Consider the following 20,082-nt stretch of genomic DNA (forward strand, 5'->3'; position numbering starts at 1 on the left):
CCAAATAATACTACTGAGGAAAAAAAAAAGGAGTAAAAAAGCCAACACATAACTTAAAAGGGATTTTTGAAAACCAACACATTATCATCCATATCCTCTTTGACTAACACTTTGCTGAAGACTACAATATTTTGTAGTAAAGACTTCTATGCATTTAAGTAAATAAGAAATGCCAATCAAATAATTTTAGTGTTAGTCTTTTTTTTTCTTACAAATTAAAATAGCCACAGGCATACTTTGTGTTCTCTAAAGGAATATGGATACTACGAAAATCAATATTTAACTTGGAGAAGTATGAGATGTTGACATAGTGACTCTTTATTCAGTATCTTCTTCCATGTTGGTCTGATCTAGGGCATGTATCTCTCTTTCAGGTAGTAATCCATATTCATTTAGGAAAGACTCCACATCCCCAGAAAAAAATTCTTCAGCAAATTGTTCTGTAACACTGATAAAATTGCTTATGAGTTCCCCACCTTTGTAGACAAGCAGTGTGGGGAGTACCTCTGAGGAAAAGCGATCCCCAGCACCTGTATTAGAAGCTTTTATTTTACAAAACTTGACCATAGGGTATTCAGCTGCGAGGCATGTAAAGCTACTGTTTAGAGCATCACAACCCTTAATACCATCTTCATAAATATGAACAACAATTGTGGTGATTTTCTGCTCCTTTCCAATGGTTTCCAGGAACTGCTCCCCAGTTTCCAGCTCATACACAAACCCATATCTAGGCCCAAAACTCAGCTTCTGGTGCATATCCTGCATACACTGTCTACGGTATTTACGCAGACAATTTTCATCTTCTTTGTCTCGGTGAATTAATTCATATTCTTGAATGCTCATCTAGAAATAGACAAAAGAAATGATTGATATAATTTGGTGAGAAATTTATATTCTTTTTTTTACTTTTTTAAAAGATGTTATTTATTTATTTGAGAGAGAGCATGCATGTGCACGAGTAGTGGGGAGGAACAGAGGGAGAAGGTGAAACAGGCTTCCTGCTGAGCAGGAGCCTTCTGCAGAGCTCCATCCCAGGACCCTGGAATCATGACCTGAGCCAAGGCAGATGCTTAACCTGAGCCACCTAGGTGCCCCCAGAAATTTATAATTTTTAGACATACCAAACCCATTCTCAACTCAAAGAGTTTGCATTTACTGTTTTCTCCCCACTGCCCTATTTCACTCCTGGTGTGGAAGCCTTTTCCTCCTTTACTACTTTCAAGTTTTTGTTCAAATGTTACCTTCTTTGATTATACTACCTCAAAGAGTTCCCACACCATGCTTTCTATTCCTAATATTGGTTTATTTTTCTTCATAGCAACAAATACTACCTGACATTGTATCATGTACTTATTTATTTCATAATAGTTTTTATAACTGATATGTCCATCGGGCAGGAATTTTGTATCATTCATCTCTCCTCATTATCTGCTGTAGCATCTGGCACATAATAGGAATGCAGTAATTATTGCTTGATTAAATGCATGGCTAAATATTGCTGAATGTGGTTGAGCCATGAGATGGTTACAGTGTCTGTGAGAAAAATGTGCCACTTAGCTACCCATTACTTAGGGTGAAAAAATTCCACCAGGGTCTACTCTGGAGTGGCTTTCATAAATAATAAAAAGGCATACACACACAATTTAAATGTACCCCTAACAAATGCCTTTAGATATTAATGTCTCCTCCACAAAAGTTCTCTAAAAGATTATATCCTTAAAAAAATGTCTTATCACTTACTGACCATTTGGAATATATGGGATGGAGTTCAAGCAAGAAAGATTTTATTATTATTTGGAGTTCATCAGATCATTCAAGAGGTTGATGCTGTGTCAGCAGCACCTGAGAAATTCTGGTAAAAGCAAATTTTGGAGCACCACCCCAGATCTACTGAATTAAATCTTGTATGCATGAGGTTGAGTGAGCCATCTTTAAATGAGCTTTAAATTAACCTGAAGGTAATTCTTATCTACTGGTTTAGGCTAAAGTGAGAAAAGACTTAACTTCTGTCTTCCAACACAGTTACTTTCCACTGCAGCTGGGGTATAAAATACCTGCAGAGCCTTTTTAAATAGCTACACCATTATTAACTTATTCTACAGAATGTTAAACAGTCTCCTCCTCCACCAAAATACATATATACATATATACGTATGTGGGAGATTGTGTTATTGAGAGACGTGGTGCCGCCAGAACCACAGAAGTTGGGTGGCTCTCAAGGGGATTTTCTGCTGCTGCTTTGCCATCAAGTAACATCTCAAATAGCAGCTGCTGATAATTTTTAAAGTGGAGGAGAATTGAGAAGACAAGAAGCTAGTATTTATGGAAAATCTAATATGTCTTTAGGCACTTTACATAGGTTATTTTACTCAAATCTCACAATGAAACTGAGGTAGGTATTATTACTCTCATTTTATAGATGATACTATGATTCAGGTTAAGTAGAAATATCTTGTTCTTTCATTAATTCCTTCTCATTTCTGCCTCTTATATTTGCTTCTCTAATGTCTTCATTCTTTTCCCTGTCATATTACTTTTTTGCTTTAAGATAATTCTCAATTTTATTTTTTTAACTCTAAAAAATTAGATGCTTTATATAACTTTTAAGTTGCACCATAGTACTGTTAATTTAACAGACTGAACCATAAAAATATTGTATCAGTATTGTAATACTGATTTACATAGGCATTTGTGAGATCTTGTTCCAATCACATATTCAGGTGTTTAGGCATTTAGATATATTTCTCAAGCTTAACCTTGCAACATTTTCAATAATCATAATGTCTCTCACTTGTAGGGCATTTTACATGTTTCGAATACTTTCATATTTATTTTCTCTTCACATCTTTTCAAAACAAAGAGAGGATGTGTTGTTGCAATTCTTCAGATGGGAAAAGTTAATTGACTCAACTGTATCATGTAGTGTGTCTGTGAAGGAACCCAAATCTGGAAAAAAATTCTTTTTTTTTTTTAAACTCTATTTTTTTGTTTTGTTTTTTTTTTTTTTAAGATTTTATTTATTTATTTGACAGAGAGAGATCACAAGTAGGCAGAGAGGCAGGCAGAGAGAGAGAGAGGAGGAAGCAGGCTCCCTGCCAAGCAGAGAGCCCAATGTGGGACTCCATCCTACGACCCTGAGATCACAATCTGAGCCGAAGGCAGAGACTTAATCCACGGAGCCACCCAGGCTCCCTGGAAACAAATTCTTAGACTTGAAGATTTTTACAATGGCCAGAAGCCTAGAACCAAGTATGTTTCCGATGTAGTCTGTCTGTTGAGAATCAATATACAACCCATATACATTGGTTTGTTTGGAGATATATAACCCACTAACGTGATTTATTCCCCAATGGAAGTCACTTAATGGGTTTTAAATTAATACAATTGATGTTGGGGTGCCTGGGTGACTCATTGGGTTAAGCCTCTGCCTTCAACTCAGGTCATGGTCTCAGGGTCCTAGGATTGAGCCCCGCTTCAGTCTTTCTGCTTAGCGGGAAGTCTGCTACCCCTCTCTTTCTGCCTGCCTCTCTGTCTACTTGTGATCTCTCTCCCTGTCAAATAAATAAATAAAATCTTTTTAAAAAAATATGATTGTTGTTATTATTGTTATATAAATAATACATGCTAATTATAAGGATTCAAAAACACTAAAAGCTAAAAGCAGGAAGTAATAAATAGTGAAATTCACCACTCTAATACTCTGAGATAATCTCCATTAACATATTTTGACATAGCACATGGACATACACATTATGTAACAATAAATGAGATTTTAAAAAAAATTCTGCTTTAAAAATATCTTGATACCTTAAAAAAATGTGGCTTATTCTGCTTACCTTCTTTCTCCTATTTGGAAAAGGAAGTTGAGATCTCTCAACAAATTCCACCCTTCTTGGTTATTTAACCAATATTGTAAGATTGGTGAATGTCTTTCCATACTTTTATTTCCCCCATACTTTTCTATATACTGCTCATGTAATTCTATAAGTGTAAAAATCATGTAATTCTATAAGTGTAAAAATATATACAGTGATGTGTTTTTCCCCTTTGCTCTAGAGAATGAGATAATCATATAACTTAAAATACTCTGTATCTTGCTTTCTCATATTATAGAACTGCCTGTAAGTCAGCTCGTGTATTTGTAACTCATTCTTTTAAGAGCTCCTATATATATATTTTTTAACATGGAATACCTTCACAGGCATTTACTTCATTTCCTGGGTTTTTTTTAGGGGGAGTGGCCAACATAAACAATATCATAATAAATATTTTTGAAATATATCTATTTTATATCTCTAAAGTGATTCTTTACAGTTATTTAGACTGAATACACACTGTAAGTTATAACTACTAATTTTTCCTTACCTTTCTGCTGAATCTTTCTTTTAAGTCTTTGTTATTTCTATCGTGAGGAGAAGACATTTGTCTGAGAATCTCCTTCTTGCTAGGTGGAATTGAATCTCTGTCTTCACTCTCTAATTTAAACTTTCTCCAGTCATTTATTACTCCTTTGGGTCCTGGAATAAAAGAAAAAACAAATTGTTTCCCTCTTCATTTTCAAAACAACTATTTATACAATTGAATTTTGTATAAGTATCACCATTGGAATAGACTTGTCATCCTCTGTATCATTTAAAAAACCTTGCTTGGGCTAGAAATGCCTGACTTCCCTGCTCATAAAAATGTTTTCCCATGTTAATCTTGTTAGATAGGTTTTGGCTAAGAATTTCTCTGAAACATCTACATTAATGAAAATACAAATTATGTACTTTCAGCTATTGGCAAAATTTGGGGGTAAAGATATTAAAAATTTAGAATAGGTAGGGGAATTAGAATTTTGGAAAAATAACACTTTTATTAAATAAGAAGGAAGCTTCAGCAATAATCTAGAATTGGCACCACACTATCACTAGGGACACTAGGATTATCAGAGAAACAAATTGAAGTGATATCAAGATCCAGAAAACAACAATAGCACATATGAAACAACCAGTGAGTGAAGACCTGACTTCAATTAACAGAACTAAAAAGGCTATGAGAAAATTATTACATAATCACCCAATTCCGTTTAATATTCTAAGAACCTTTTACAAAGGAGAGGAAGGGATTTGCAGATTTAGGAAAAACTAATTAATTCAAGGATGATCCAACTAGAATTTAGATGTTCAGTTGTCTTGGTAAATAATAAAATTGCTTGGAAGGTCAAAATTCTTGGAAATATGGAGTTTTAAATATCCTTCACTAAAGATTAGCCATATCTATACCTTTCGCATTATATGTGTGGATGTATTCTCTTTCTTCCACATATTTCTTAATAATTACTTTATTTATATTATATATATATTTTCTTTGTTTTAACTTAATTTCTTTTCAGTGTAACAGAATTCATTGTTTATGCACCACACCCAGTGCTTCATGCAATACATGCCCTCCAGGCTCCCCCACCCTCCAAAACCCCGCCCCTTCAAAACCCTCAGATTGTTTTTCAGAGTCTCTAATGGTTTATCTTCCCCTCCAATTTCCCTCAAATCCCTTCTCCTCTCCATCTCCCCATGTCCTCCATGTTATTTGTTATGCTCCACAAATAAGCAAAACCATATGATTATTGATTCTCTCTGCTTGACTTATTTCACTCAGCATAATCTCTTCCAGTCCTATCCATATTGATAAAAAAGTTGGGTATTCATTTTTTCTGACGAAGGCATAATACTCCGTAGTGTATATGGACCACATCTTTCTTATCCATTTGTCCGTTGAAGGGCATCTTGGTTCTTTCCATAGTTTGGTGACCGTGGCCATTGCTGCTATGACCATTGGGGTACAGATGGCCCTTCTTTTCACTACATCTGTATGTATGCTTTGCATAGGAAGAATAAACATTGTTAAAATGTCTATACTGCCTAGAGCAATCTATATTTTTAATGTCATTCTGATCAAAATCCCACTGGTATTTTCCAAAGAGCTGGAGCAAATAATCCTAAAATATGTATGGAATCAGAAGAGACCCCGAATTGCTAAGGAAATGTTGAAAAAGAAAAACAAAACTGGTGGCATCATGTTACCAGATTTCAAGCTTTACTACAAAGCTGTGATCACCAAGACAGCTTGGTACTGGCATTAAAAACAGACAGAAAACAAAATAGACCAGTGGAACAGAGTAGAAAGCCCAGATATGGATCCTCAACTCTATGGTCAAATAATCTTCAACAAAGCAGGAAAAAAATATACAGTGGAGAAAAGACAGTCTCTTCAATAAATGGTGCTGGGAAAATTGGACAGTTATACGTAGAAGAATGAAACTTGACCATTCTCTTACACCGTACATAAAGATAAACTCAAAATGGATAAAAGACCTCAACGTGAGACAGGAATCCATCAGAATCCTAGAGGAGAACATAGGCAGTAACCTTTTCGAGATCAGCCACAGCAACTTCTTTCAAAATATGTCTCCAAAGGCAAAGGAAACAAAAGTGGGACTTCATCAAGATCAAAAGCTTCTGCACAGCAAAGGAAACAGTCAACAAAACAAAGAGGCAACCCACGGAATGGGAGAAGATATTCACAAATGACAGTACAGACAAAAGGCTGATATCCAGGATCTATTAAGAACTTCTCAAACTCAACACACACAAAACAGATAATCATGTCAAAAAATGGGCAGAAGACATGTACAGACACTTCTCCAATGAAGACATACAAATGGCTATCAGGCACATGAAAAAATGTTCATCATCACTAGCCATCAGGGAGATTCGAGTTAAAACCACATTGAGATACCACTTTTACACCAGATAGAATGACCAAAATTTCCAAGACAGGAAACAACATGTGATGGAGAGGATGTGGAGAAAGGGGAACCTCCTACACTGTTGGTGGGAATGCAAGTTGGTGCAGCCAATTTGGAGAACAGTGTGGAGATTCCTTAAGAAATTAAAAATAGACTTTCCCTATGACCCTGCAATTGCACTACTGGGTATTTACCCCAAAGATAATATATATTTTTAATATAAAGTTACTTATATTAAAATTATAGTCAATCATTATTGGTTGTTCACTTGTATTCATCTTTCAGATATATTTTCTGTATATGCAAAATATACATGTGTGTAGCATGTGTTTATAAATGTAGAAAATCTGCTTTCTCCTCTCTTTTTTTTTTACAAGTAGTAGCATATTACAGATGCTTTTTCTTGCCTTGCTTTTCTTAATTCATAATATAGCTCATTTTTTCATATGCATACATAAAGAGATTCTTTTTAAAAAAATGGAGACATAGTATTTCACTGTTAAATATTCATTTGCTTTAAAAAGTTTTTTGTTGATGTATATTGTTTCCTCCCCATTTTTTCTGTAATATATAATCCTGAGTGAAGAACCTTGCACATCCATTTTTTTTCAATCCATGTAGGTCTATCTATAGGTTGTTGAAGTAAAATTGCTTGGTCAAAAAGCATGTATATTTCTAATTTTGATATTGCTAAACTACTCTTAAGGAGGTTGTACTAGTTTACACCCCTAACAGTAATGTATGGGTATGCCTCTTTTAAAAGTGTCTTATAAACTTTTTACTTTTAAAAACAGTGTGGGAAAAAAACATATCTCACAATACTACTACTTCATATGGGCTATTTTTTCAATTGTCTGTCTTTTGCTTTTTTCTCCACTTGATTGTTGTTATTTTTCTTATTGATTTGTAGGTGCTTTCAGTATTTATTAGGAAATTAACCCTTTGTCAATTGAATTGCAGCTAGTATCCTCCATTTTGTCAAAAGTTTTTTGAAATTTGCTATGATGACCTATTAAATAGCAGACATTTATTTCCTTCCTTACCTCCCTCCCTCATTTTTTTTAATTTTTAATTTTTTATAAACATATATTTTTATCCCCAGGGGTACAGGTCTGTAAATCGCCAGGTTTATACACTTAACAGCACTCACCAAGGCACATACCTCCCCAATGTCCATAACCCCACCCCCCTTCTCCTAACCCCCCTCCCCCGAGCAACCCTCAGTTTGTTTTGTGAGATTAAGAGTCACTTATGGTTTGTCTCTGTCCCATTCCCATCTTTTTCATTTACTCTTCTCCTACCCACTTAAGCCCCCATGTTGCATTACCACTTCCTCATATCAGGGAGATCATATGATAGTTGTCTTTCTCTGCTTGACTTATTTTGCTAAGCATGATATGCTCTAGTTCCATCCACGTTGTCGCAAAAGGCAAGATTTCATTTCGTTTGATGGCTGCATAGTATTCCATTGTGTATATATACCACATCTTCTTGATCCATTCATCTGTTGATGGACATCTAAGTTCTTTCCATAGTTTGGCTATTGTGGACATTGCTGCTATAAACATTTGGGTGCACGTGCCCCTTCGAGTCACTACATTTGTATCTTTAGGGTAAATACCCAGCAGTGCAATTGCTGGGTCATAGGGCAGTTCTATTTTCAACATTTTGAGGAACCTCCATGCTGTTTTCCAGAGTGGCTGCAACAGCTTGCATTCCCACCAGCAGTGTAGGAGGGTTCCCCTTTCTCTGCATCCTCGCCAGCACCTGTCATTTCTTGTCTTGTTGATTTTAGCCATTCTGACTGGTGTGAGGTGATATCTCATTGTGGTTTTGATTTGTATTTCCCTGATGCCGAGTGATATGGAGCACTTTTTCATGTGTCTGTTGGCCATCTGGATGTCTTCTTTGCCGAAATGTCTGTCATGTCCTCTGCCCATTTCTTGATTGGATTATTTGTTCTTTGGGTGTTGAGTTTGCTAAGGTCTTTATAGATTTTGGACACTAGTCCTTTATCTGATATGTCGTTTGCAAATATCTTCTCCCATTCTGTCAGTTGTCTTTTGGTTTTGTTAACTGTTTCCTTTGCTGTGCAAAAGCTTTTGATCTTGATGAAATCCCAATAGTTCATTTTTGCCCTTGCTTCCCTTGCCTTTGGCGATGTTCCTAGGAAGATGTTGCTGTGGCTGAGGTCAAAGAGGTTGCTGCCTGTGTTCTCCTCAAGGATTTTGATGGATTCCTTTCGCACATTGAGGTCCTTCATCCATTTTGAGTCTATTTTTGTGTGTGGTGTAAGGAAATGGTCCAATTTCATTTTTCTGCGTGTGGCTGTCCAATTTTCCCAACACCATTTATTGAAGAGGCTGTCTTTTTTCCATTGGACATTCTTTCCTGCTTTGTCGAAGATGAGTTGACCATAGATTTGAGGGTCTATTTCTGGGCTCTCTATTCTGTTCCTTGGATCTATGTGTCTGTTTTTGTGTCAGTACCATGCTGTCTTGATGATGACAGCTTTGTAATAGAGCTTGAAGTCCGGAATTGTGATGCCACCAACTTTGGCTTTCTTTTTCAATATCCCTTTGGCTATTCGAGGTCTTTTCTGGTTCCATATAAATTTTAGAATTATTTGTTCCATTTCTTTGAAAACGATGGGTGGTACTTGGACAGGAATTGCATTAAATGTGTAGATTGCTTTAGGTAGCATAGACATTTTCACAATATTTATTCTTCCAATTTAGGAGCATGGAACATTTTTCCATTTCTTTGTGTCTTCCTCAATTTCTTTCATGAGTACTTTATAGTTTTCTGAGTATAGATTCTGTGCCTCTTTGGTTAGGTTTATTCCTAGGTATCTTATAGTTTGGGGTGCAATTGTAAATGGGATTGACTCCTTAATTTCTCTTTTTTCTGTCTTGTTGTTGGTGTAGAGAAATGCAACTGATTTCTGTGCATTGATTTTATATCCTGACACTTTACTGAATTCCTGTACAAGTTCTAGCAGTTTTGGAGTGGAGTCTTTTGGGTTTTCCACATATAGTATTATATCATCTGCGAAGAGTGATAGTTTGACTTCTTCTTTGCCAATTTGGATGCCTTTAGTTTCCTTTTGTTGTCTGATTGCTGAGGCTAGGACTTCTAGTACTATGTTCAATAACAGTGGTGATAATGGACATCCCTGCTATGTTCCTGACCTTAGGGGAAAAGCTTTCAATTTTTCTCCATTGAGAATGATATTTGCGGTGGGTTTTTCATAGATGGCTTTGATGATATTGAGGTATGTGCCCTCTATTCCTACACTTTGAAGAGTTTTGATCAGGAAGGGATGCTGTACTTTGTCAAATGATTTTTCAGCATCTATTGAGAGTATCATATGGTTCTTGTTCTTTCTTTTATTGATGTGTTGTATCACATTGACTGATTTGTGGATGTTGAACCAACCTTGCAGTGGGAATAAATCCCACTTGATCGTGGTGAATAATCCTTTTAATGTACTGTTGAATTCTATTGGCTAGTATTTTGGTGAGAATTTCCGCATCTGTGTTCATCAAGGATATTGGTCTATAGCTCTCTTTTTTGATGGGATCCTTGTCTGGTTTTGGGATGAAGGTTATGCTGGCCTCATAAAATGAGTTTGGAAGTTTTCCTTCCATTTCTGTTTTTTGGAACAGTTTCAGGAGAATAGGAATTAGTTCTTTTTTAAATGTTTGGTAGAATACCCCCAGGAAGCTGTCTGGCCCTGGGCTTTTGTTTGTTTGGAGATTTTTAATGACTGTTTCAGTCTCCTTAATGGTTATGGGTCTGTTCAGGCTTTCTATTTCTTTCTGGTTCCGTTGTGGTAGTTTATATGTTTCTAGGAATGCATCCATTATTTCCCGATTGTCAAATTTGTTGGCGTAGAGTTGCTCATAGTATGTTCTTATAATAGTTTCTATTTCTCTGGTGTTAGTTGTGATCTCTCTTCTTTCATTCATGATTTTATTTATTTGTGTCCTTTCTCTTTTCTTTTTGATAAGTCTGGCCAGGAATTTATCAATTTTATTAATTCTTTCAAAGAACCAACTCCTAGTTTTGTTGATTTGTTCTATTTTTTTTTTGGTTTCTATTTCATTGATTTCTGCTCTGATCTCTATGATTTCTCTTCTCCTGCTGGGCTTAGGGTTTCTTTCTTGTTCTTTCTCCAGCTCCTTTAGGTGTAGGGTTAGGTTGTGTACCTGAGACCTTTCTTGCTTCTTGAGAAAGGCTTGTACCGCTATATATTTTCCTCTCAGGACTGCCTTTGTTTTGTCCCACATGTTTTGAACCGTTGTATTTTCATTATCATTTGTTTCCATGATTTTTTTCAATTCTTTTTTAATTTCCCAGTTGACCCATTCATTCTTTAGAAGGATGCTGTTTAGTCTCCATGTATTTGGGTTCTTTCCAAACTTCCTCTTGTGGTTGAGTTCTAGCTTCAGAGCATTGTGGTCTGAAAATATGCAGAGAATGATCCCAATCTTTTGATACTGGTTGAGTCCTGATTTAGGACCAAGGATGTGATCTATTCTGGAGAATGTTCCATGTGCACTAGAGAAGAATGTGTATTCTGTTGCTTTGGGATGAAATGTTCTGAATATATCTGTGATGTCCATCTGGTCCAGTGTGTCGTTTAACGCCTTTATTTCCTTGTTGATCTTTTGCTTGGATGATCTGTCCATTTCAGTGAGGGGAGTGTTAAGGTCCCCCACTATTATTGTATTATTGTTGATGTGTTTCTTTGATTTTGTTATTAATTGGTTTATATAGGTGGCTGCTCCCACGTTGGGGGCATAGATATTTAAAATTGTTAGATCTTCTTGTTGGACAGACCCTTTGAGTATGATATAGTGTCCTTCCTCATCTCTTATTATAGTCTTTGGCTTAAAATCTAATTGATCTGATATAAGGATTGCCACTCCTGCTTTCTTCTGATGTCCATTAGCATGGTAAATTCTTTTCCACCCCCTCACTTTAAATCTGGAGGTGTCTTCGGGCTTAAAATGAGTTTCTTGGAGGCAACATATAGATGGGTTTTTTTTTTTTTTATCCATTCTGATACCCTGTGTCTTTTGATTGGGGCATTTAGCCCATTAACTTTCAGGGTAACTATTGAGAGATATAAATTTAGTGCCACTGTATTGCCTGTAAGGTGACTGTTACTGTATATTGTCTCTGTTCCTTTCTGATCTACCACTTGTAGGCTTTCTCTTTGCTTAGAGGACCCCTTTCAATATTTCCTGTAGAGCTGGTTTGGTGTTTGCAAATTCTTTCAGTTTTTGTTTGTCCTGGAAGCTTTTAAACTCTCCTTCTATTTTCAATGATAGCCTAGCTAGATATAGTATTCATGGCTGCATGTTCTTCTCGTTTAGTGCTCTGAATATATCATGCCAGCTCTTTCTGACCTGCCAGGTCTCTGTGGATAAGTGAGCTGCCAATCTAATATTTTTACCATTGTATGTTACAGACTTCTTTTCCCGGGCTGCTTTCAGGATTTTCTCTTTGTCACTAAGACTTGTAAATTTTACTATTAGGTGATGGGGTGTGGGCCTATTCTTATTGATTTTGAGGGGCGTTCTCTGAACCTCCTGAATTTTGATGCTCATTCCCTTTGCCATATTGGGGAAATTCTCCCCAATAATTCTCTCCAGTATACCTTCTGCTCCCCTCTCTCTTTCTTCTTCTTCTGGATCCCAATTATTCTAATGTTGTTTCATCTTATGGTGTCTCTTATCTCTCGAATTCTCCCCTCATGGTCCAGTAGCTGTTTGTCCCTCTTTTGCTCAGCTTCTTTATTCTCTGTCATTTGGTTAATTGACAATTCTATATCACTAATTCTTTCTTCTGCCTCATTTATCCTAGCAGTGAGAGCCTCCATTTTTGATTACACCTTATTAATAGCTTTTTTGATTTCAACTTGGTTAGATTTTAGTTCTTTTATTTCTCTAGAAAGGGCTTTTATATCTCCCGAGAGGGTTTCTCTAATATCTTCCATGCCTTTTTCGAGCCCGGCTAGAACCTTGAGCATTGTTATTCTGAACTCTAGATCTGACATATTACCAATATCTGTATTGATTAAGTCCCTAGCCTTCGGTACTGCCTCTTGTTCTTTTTTTTTGTGGTGAATTTTTCCGCCTTGTCATTTTGTCCAGATAAGAGTATATGAAGGAGCAAGTAAAATACTAAGAGGGTGGCAACAACCCCAGGAAAATATGCTTTAACCAAATCAGAAGAGATCCCAAATCGTGAGGGGGGAGAAAGGGGATAAAAAGAGGTTCAGAAAGAAAGAAAGAAAGAAAAAGAAAGAAAAGAAAAGAATTAAAAAAAGAAAAACAAATAAATAAAAATAAAAAAGAAAAAAATATATATATTCGATAAACTAGTTAAAAATGTTAAAAAAGAAAAGGGTAAAAGTTAAAAAAAATTTTAGCAGAGGAAGCAAAAAAAAAAATGAAAAAGAAAAAGAATTAAATTAACTGCAAGAATAAAAAATCACAGGGAGAAAGCCATGAGTTCTGTGCTTTGCTTTATCCCCCTCTGGAATTCTGCTGCTCTCCTTGGTATTGAAACCGCACTCTTTGGTAGGTGAACTTGGTCTTGGCTGGATTTCTTGTTGATCTTCTGGGGGAGGGGCTGGTGTAGTGATTCTCAAGTGTCTTTGCCCCAAGCGCAATTGCACCGCCCTTACCAGGGGCCGGGCTGAGTAATCCGCTCTGCTTTGCCTTCTGGAGCTTTTGTTCCCTGAGCGCTTTCCGTAGAGTTCCTGAGGACAGGAATACAAATGGCGGCCTCCTGGTCTCAGGCCTGGAGGAGCCGAGAGCCCAGGGCCCCACTCCTCAGTGTGTCCTCAGAGAACAGCACCTAGTAACTCCCGTCTGCCTGACCTCCGGCCGCACGCCGAGCTCACCAAGCCTGCGACCGATTCAAGGTAACCCCGAGCTGTAATCTTACTGTCGGCTCTGTCTCTGTAGCAGGCTTTCCCGTTCCAATACCCGCAAGCTCTGTGACACTCAGACACCCCCGATCCTTCTGTGACCCTGTGGGACCTGAGGCCACGCTGACCCCGCATGGGCTCCGCCCCGGTTTAGCCTCTGGAGAGATGTCCCTAGTGGAACAGACTTTCAAAAGTCCTGATTTTGTGCTCCATTGCTCCGCTGCTTGCTGGGAGCTGGCCCCTCCCCCCAGGGTCTATCTTCCTTTCGCTTTGGATTCACTTCTCCGCCAGTCCCACCTTTCAGAAAGTGGTTGTTTTTCTGTTTCTAGAATTGCTGTTCTTCTCTTCGATCTGCCGATGGATTTGCAGGTGTTTGCAATCTTTAGATAAGCTATCTAGGTGATCTGCTAGCTGAAGTAGTCTCAGCCTCCTACTTCTCTGCCATCTTGACCCCTCTCCTCCCTCCCTCTCTTTTTTTTAAATTTTTTCAATTTATTTATTTTCAGAAAAACAGTATTCATTATTTTTTCACCACACCCAGTGCTCCATGCAATCTGTGCCCTCTATAATACCCAGCACCTGGTACCCCAACCTCCCACACCCTGCCACTTCAAACCCCTCAGATTGTTTTTCAGAGTCCATAGTCTCTCATGGGTCACCTCCCCTTCCAATTTACCCCAACCCCTTTCTCCTCTCTAACACCCCTTGTCCTCCATGATATTTGATATGCTCCACAAATAAGTGAAACCATATATGATAATTGACTCTCTCTGCTTGACTTATTTCACTCAGCATAATCTCTTCCAGTCCCGTCCATTCTCTTACACTGTGCACAAAGATAAACTCAAAATGGATAAAAGACCTCAATGTGAGACAGGAATCCATCAGAATCCTAGAGGAGAACATAGGCAGTAATCTCTTCGATATCAGCCACAGCAACTTCTTTCAAGATATGTCTCCAAAGGCAAAGGAAACTAAAGCGAAAATAAACTTTTGGGACTTCATCAAGATCAAAAGCTTCTGCACAGCAAAGGAAACAGTCAAAAAAACAAAGAGGCAACCCACAGAATGGGAGAAGATATTTGCAAATGACAGTACAGACAAAAGGTTGATATCCAGTATCTATAATGAACTCCTCAAACTCAACACACACGAAACAGGCAAACATATCAAAAAATGGGAAGAAGATATGAACAGACACTTCTCCAATCAAGACATACAAATGGCTATCAGACACATGAAAAAATGTTCATCATCATTAGCCCTCAGGGAGATTCAAATTAAAACCACATTGAGATATCACCTTATACCAGTTAGAATGGCCAAAATTAACAAAACAGGAAACAACATGTGTTGGAGAGGATGTGGAGAAAGGGGAACCCTCTTACACTGTTCGTGGGAATGTAAGTTGGTGCAGCCTCTTTGGAGAACAGTGTGGAGATTCCTCAAGAAATTAAAAATAGAACTTCCCTCTGACCCTGCAATTGCACTCCTGGGTATTTACCCCAAAGATACAGATGTCGTGAAAAGAAGGGCCATCTGTACCCCAATGTTTATAGCAGCAATGGCCATGGTTGCCAAACTATGGAAAGAACCAAGATGCCCTCCAATGGACGAATGGATAAGAAAGATGTGGTCCATATACACTATGGAGTATTATGCCTCCATCAGAAAGGATGAATACCCACCTTTTGTAGCAACATGGACGGACTGGAAGAGATTATGCTGAGTGAAATCAGTCAAGCAGAGAGAGTCAATTATCATATGGTTTCACTTATTTGTGGAGCATAACAAATATCCCTCCCTCATTTTTATAGCTAAATTTATCGGTCTTCCTCTATGGTTTCTTGGTTCCATCATACTTAGAAAGGTACTCTTCATATTATTGTTATAAAATGAATTCCTAGGATACCTGGGGGGCTCAGTCAGTTCAGCATCTGCCTTCAGCTCAGGTCATGATCTTCAGATCCTGGGATCAAGTCCAGGCGGGGCTTCCCATCCAGCTGGGAGCCCCCCTCCCTCTGCCTCTACCCCCACTCATAAATAAATGATAAAATAAAATAAAATAATAAAATGAATTCTCATTTATTTTGTCTCATACTCATGTGAACTCATTCAACTTTCTGACTAAATTTAAAGGCTCCATTTTGTATTATTAAAAGAAAGAGGAAAATATTAATTTAATAAGATGCAATGGAGTTAAAACCCCAACCTGTTATTTTTATTTATTTTTAAGTGTTATTTATTTTTTAACTGAAGTAGAGTTGATATACAATATTATACTAGTTGAAGGTATACAAAATAAGTGAAGAAGGTTAAGAGGTACAAACTGAACTTTAAAACTGACATGCTATTTGATTTTTAAACTCTTAATAGTGGCATTTATACAGTCCCATACAATTTAACAGATTAGGAAAACAGGCTCTGGGTGAAATGAGTTGAAGTCTTAGGTTTTCTAGAGGAATACTGAAATCCATTTGATTTAAGAATGTTTTATTATCTCTTTATTTTTTCATATACAAAAATTAAAATTAAAAACTATGTACCTTTTGGTCTAGTACTGCTTACAATTGTAAGGAATGTTCACAGTGGGGGAAATTAGGGAGGAAAGAGCTTAATTATAGTTTAGAAGAGGCCTTATGATAATTACGTAGTAAGAAATTCTCAATATTTAGTGTTTTTCTCATTCTTTGACATCTAAATAAAACTACTCTAAGAGTATTTGATTTCACATTAGTTTTCCCACTCAAATATTTTTAAATCATTCCATCAAAGCATTCAAAGTTATTACTTAGATTTCATACTGAATAATGGCAGTAAGAACATTAGAGATATCCACATTTAATTTTAACTTAGTAATTTTTTTCTTCTGGATTTGCTTTACCTGTATGTGTGGCCTGTCCTTCAAAGTCTTCTTCCAAACTTTGGCTTTTGGCTTCTTCCATTTTAGGGTTTGGATTTGATATAATCTATAGCATAAACAAAGAGATAATCTATAAATAAACAAAGAACCTAGAACAAATCTAAACATGAACAAAGATCTGATATAATCTATAGCATGAACAAAGATGAATGCTAGGATAAATATATTTATATCCTATTATTCTCTTGCTGCCAGTGTCCATGCTGAACTAGGAGTTCTCACTAATAAAGTATTTAGTATGTTTCTGTCTCCTTGTAAAAGGACATTAATTTAATGTTTGTATGGTTAAAGATATTTTGACCTAAATATTTTACATAATTTGTAGTTTGTTTTTACTTAAAAAGCCTTCAGTTTGTCTGTGTACTTAATGAACATTATTTATTATTTGTTTTTTAATTTTGTTACCAAATAGCATACAATTATATCCCAATATTTTATATAACACAATTTTTTAAATTAATAATTATTATATATTTACCATGAATACTTACTTTGTGCCAGACATTGTTCCAATTAATTTATGTGTCAAAAATCATTTAATTCTCATGTAGCTATATGTGACATGGACAATTATTAACAGCATTTTACAACTGAGGAAGCTGAAGCACAGAGAGTTTAAGTTATATGTCCATGATCACATAGTAAATGGTAGAGTAAAGATTTGAAACTAGATTTAATTTTAGAGCTAAATCTGAAGTCATTACACTCTTACAAAAGTTAACATATTGTAAGAGTCATTTTTGTCAATAAGGTTTAAGAAGTCGTACTTCCGAAGTGGTTTTAAAGAATAACAATCTAAGGAACAATGCTATTCAAAAACTAACACCAGAACATCTCTTCATACCATAAAGCAAGTTTTGGTGATGTTACCCACCAGGAAAATGGTAACAATTAGTAACTATACCTATAGAATTTTGACTAAAATATGTTACAATATCTACCAAAAGCACATGGAATTTTATTCATAGAAAACTCCTTGATGCCATGATTTAGAACCTATTTATTCTTCATTTACATAAGTATAACTTGTTTACTTAATTATATTCCATTATTTGGAAAACTCTATTATTATACAACCAACACATTCCCTAAGTGGTCCATATAGTTATGATTTTCTTGAAATTTCCACATCATGGAGGTTATACTAACAGTGGATGTACCATCTCTTTACTGAAGAAAGCTTCCTCTATCTTCTCCCCTTTGCCTCTTTCTTTCAAAGTCAGTTTTAAGCAATGATGTGATCCAACTTATGCTTTTATTCCCATCTTAGTTTTTTATTGATTTATGCCTGGACTTGGTTCATTTAGTGCTTTCCCAAGGTATGGAATGGTAAACCAGAATTCTTTGTCTTCATTCCTTTTTTGTTTTGACATCTGTTCCCAGTTGTTGGGGACTGCCTCCGGCCGGGAAAGTCCCCGCCATTACAAGAAGGTGCTTGGCTCACTGCTAGCAAAATACGCTGCAAGTATACAATGAACTTTCTGGTGAAGCCCGCCTAAAGGAGGACATAGTTATTGGCTGTATCAAATTTAATCAGCATAGTAACAGGACTCTCATTGGCTCTCCCCATTGCTTGACCCCTTATTGGTCACCCTGCTGTATATAAGCTAAGGAAGTTGATTAAATAAACGGAAATGAAGCATTAACACCATACCAGGCTCATTGTCGTCCTTGCGGGCCGAGGGTGACACCCAGTATAGTTTTATGATTTCATAAGTTTATTGTTTCCATCATTATAGTCCCTACTCAGAATTATTGGTTGTCAAAAATCCTTGCCAATTTGATTTTACCCAATTGAACAAGAAGAAGCTTTTAAGAAAAGACTGTCAAGAGCTCGTGGAGACTGTAAGTATAGATTTTAAGTCATGTATCTTTCTCATGCTCATGTAAAAGAGGGAATATAAACAAAATAAATGTTTTGAGCCATTTAAAAATATGTCAAGGAAATGCCTATTTATTATACAACATTTATGTAACTATAAACCTAATAAAAATATTTTTTAAAGATTTTATTTATTTATTTGACACACAGAGATCACAAGTATGCAGAGAGGCAGGCAGAGAGAGAGAGGGGGAAGCAGGCTACCCGCTGAGCAGAGAGCCCGATGTGGGGCTTGATCCCAGGACCCTGAGATCATGACCCGAGCTGAAGGCAGAGGCCCAACCCACTGAGCCACTCAGGTGCCCCTGTAATAAAGAATATTAAAGTTGAATGGATTTACTAATGAAAAAGAATAAATGTAAGGGAAAATAGAAATAAATAAATGTTGGTTAAAAGAAGCTACATAAGGGGTACCTGGGTGGCTCAGTTGGTTGAGCATCTGCCTTTGGCTCAGGTCATGGTCCCAGGGCTCTGGGATCCAGCCCTTCATCGGTATCCCTGCTCAGCAGGGAGTCTGCTTCTCCCTCTCCCTCTACCCCCTCCTCAGCTCATGCTCTCTCTCTCTTTCTCTCTGTGTCTCTCATCCACTTTCTCTCTCAAATAAATAAAATCTTAAAAAATCTTTTTAAAAAAACCCCAAAAAACTACGTAAGGAGTGCCTGGCTGGTTCAGTAAGCAGGGCATGCAACTCTCTTTTTTTGGTGGGGGTGGGAAGGAGAAGAGGGAGAGAGAGTCTTAAGCAGACTCTGCACTGAGCATGGAGCTCAACGTGGGACTTGATTTCATGATCCTGAAATCACCTCCTGAGTTGAAACCCAGAGTTGGGCCCTTAACCAGCTCTACCACCCAGGTGCTCCAAGTATGTGACTTGATCTCAGGGTCATGAGTTCAAGCCCCACATTGAGAATAGAGTTTACTTTAAAATAAATAAACAAGCATTATATTTTTTTATAAAGATAATTAATTAATTATTGTAATTACTTAAAAACATTTTATATCTCAGAAACCTGAACATTATTAGTTTGCTTCAAAAGAACACTACAGAACAAAGTAATGGAAACTTTTAGTAACTTTGGTAGCTGTTTAGTCCCCAGAAAACTAGCGACACAAGCCAACTTTTTTTTTTTTTTTTGCAAGAGTAGAGAGTTAATTTGAAGTAGCTACTATTCACAATAAATATAATAAATACACAGCAAGTACATTAAAAATATCTAAAAATAATTTTATTTCAAGTGTTGAAGAAAGAAAAGGATAGCTTCCTTCTTGGCTTGCTTCTTGCCACCCTAGCTAGCAATCTAGTAGAAAAAGCTTCCATTTTTCAAAAAGACTTTTGCCAATTTCAAAGAATCCCCTTACTGAAAAGGCATTCCCATTATTTAGGGAAAACCTGATTCATTGATTCTCCTGGGCTAGGAATTACATGAATGAATTCATGAGTTACATGAAGAACAAAACTCTAGTATGCAACTCACTAAGACTTAAGTCAGCTGGGTTGTCTATTTAGTGAAAGACAGAGTCTATCTTTACCTATGGTTTCATTTGAG

At 36.7% G+C, this 20,082-nt stretch overlaps 1 protein-coding gene across 1 annotated transcript; it reads right to left on the reverse strand.

The window, feature by feature from the left end:
* Nucleotides 1-318: 318 nt before the first annotated feature.
* Nucleotides 319-16,678, reverse strand: PDC (phosducin; the record flags this gene model as incomplete). Its single annotated transcript, XM_082704072.1, has 3 exons — nucleotides 319-843; nucleotides 4,366-4,517; nucleotides 16,618-16,678. 3 exons carry the CDS (start codon nucleotides 16,676-16,678, stop codon nucleotides 319-321), a joined length of 738 nt encoding a protein of 245 aa, XP_082560198.1.
* Nucleotides 16,679-20,082: the final 3,404 nt, after the last annotated feature.

The sequence above is a fragment of the Mustela nivalis genome, assembly GCF_964662115.1.
Source record: "Mustela nivalis genome assembly, chromosome: 16".
In the NCBI taxonomy this organism is placed as follows: Eukaryota; Metazoa; Chordata; class Mammalia; order Carnivora; family Mustelidae; genus Mustela; species Mustela nivalis.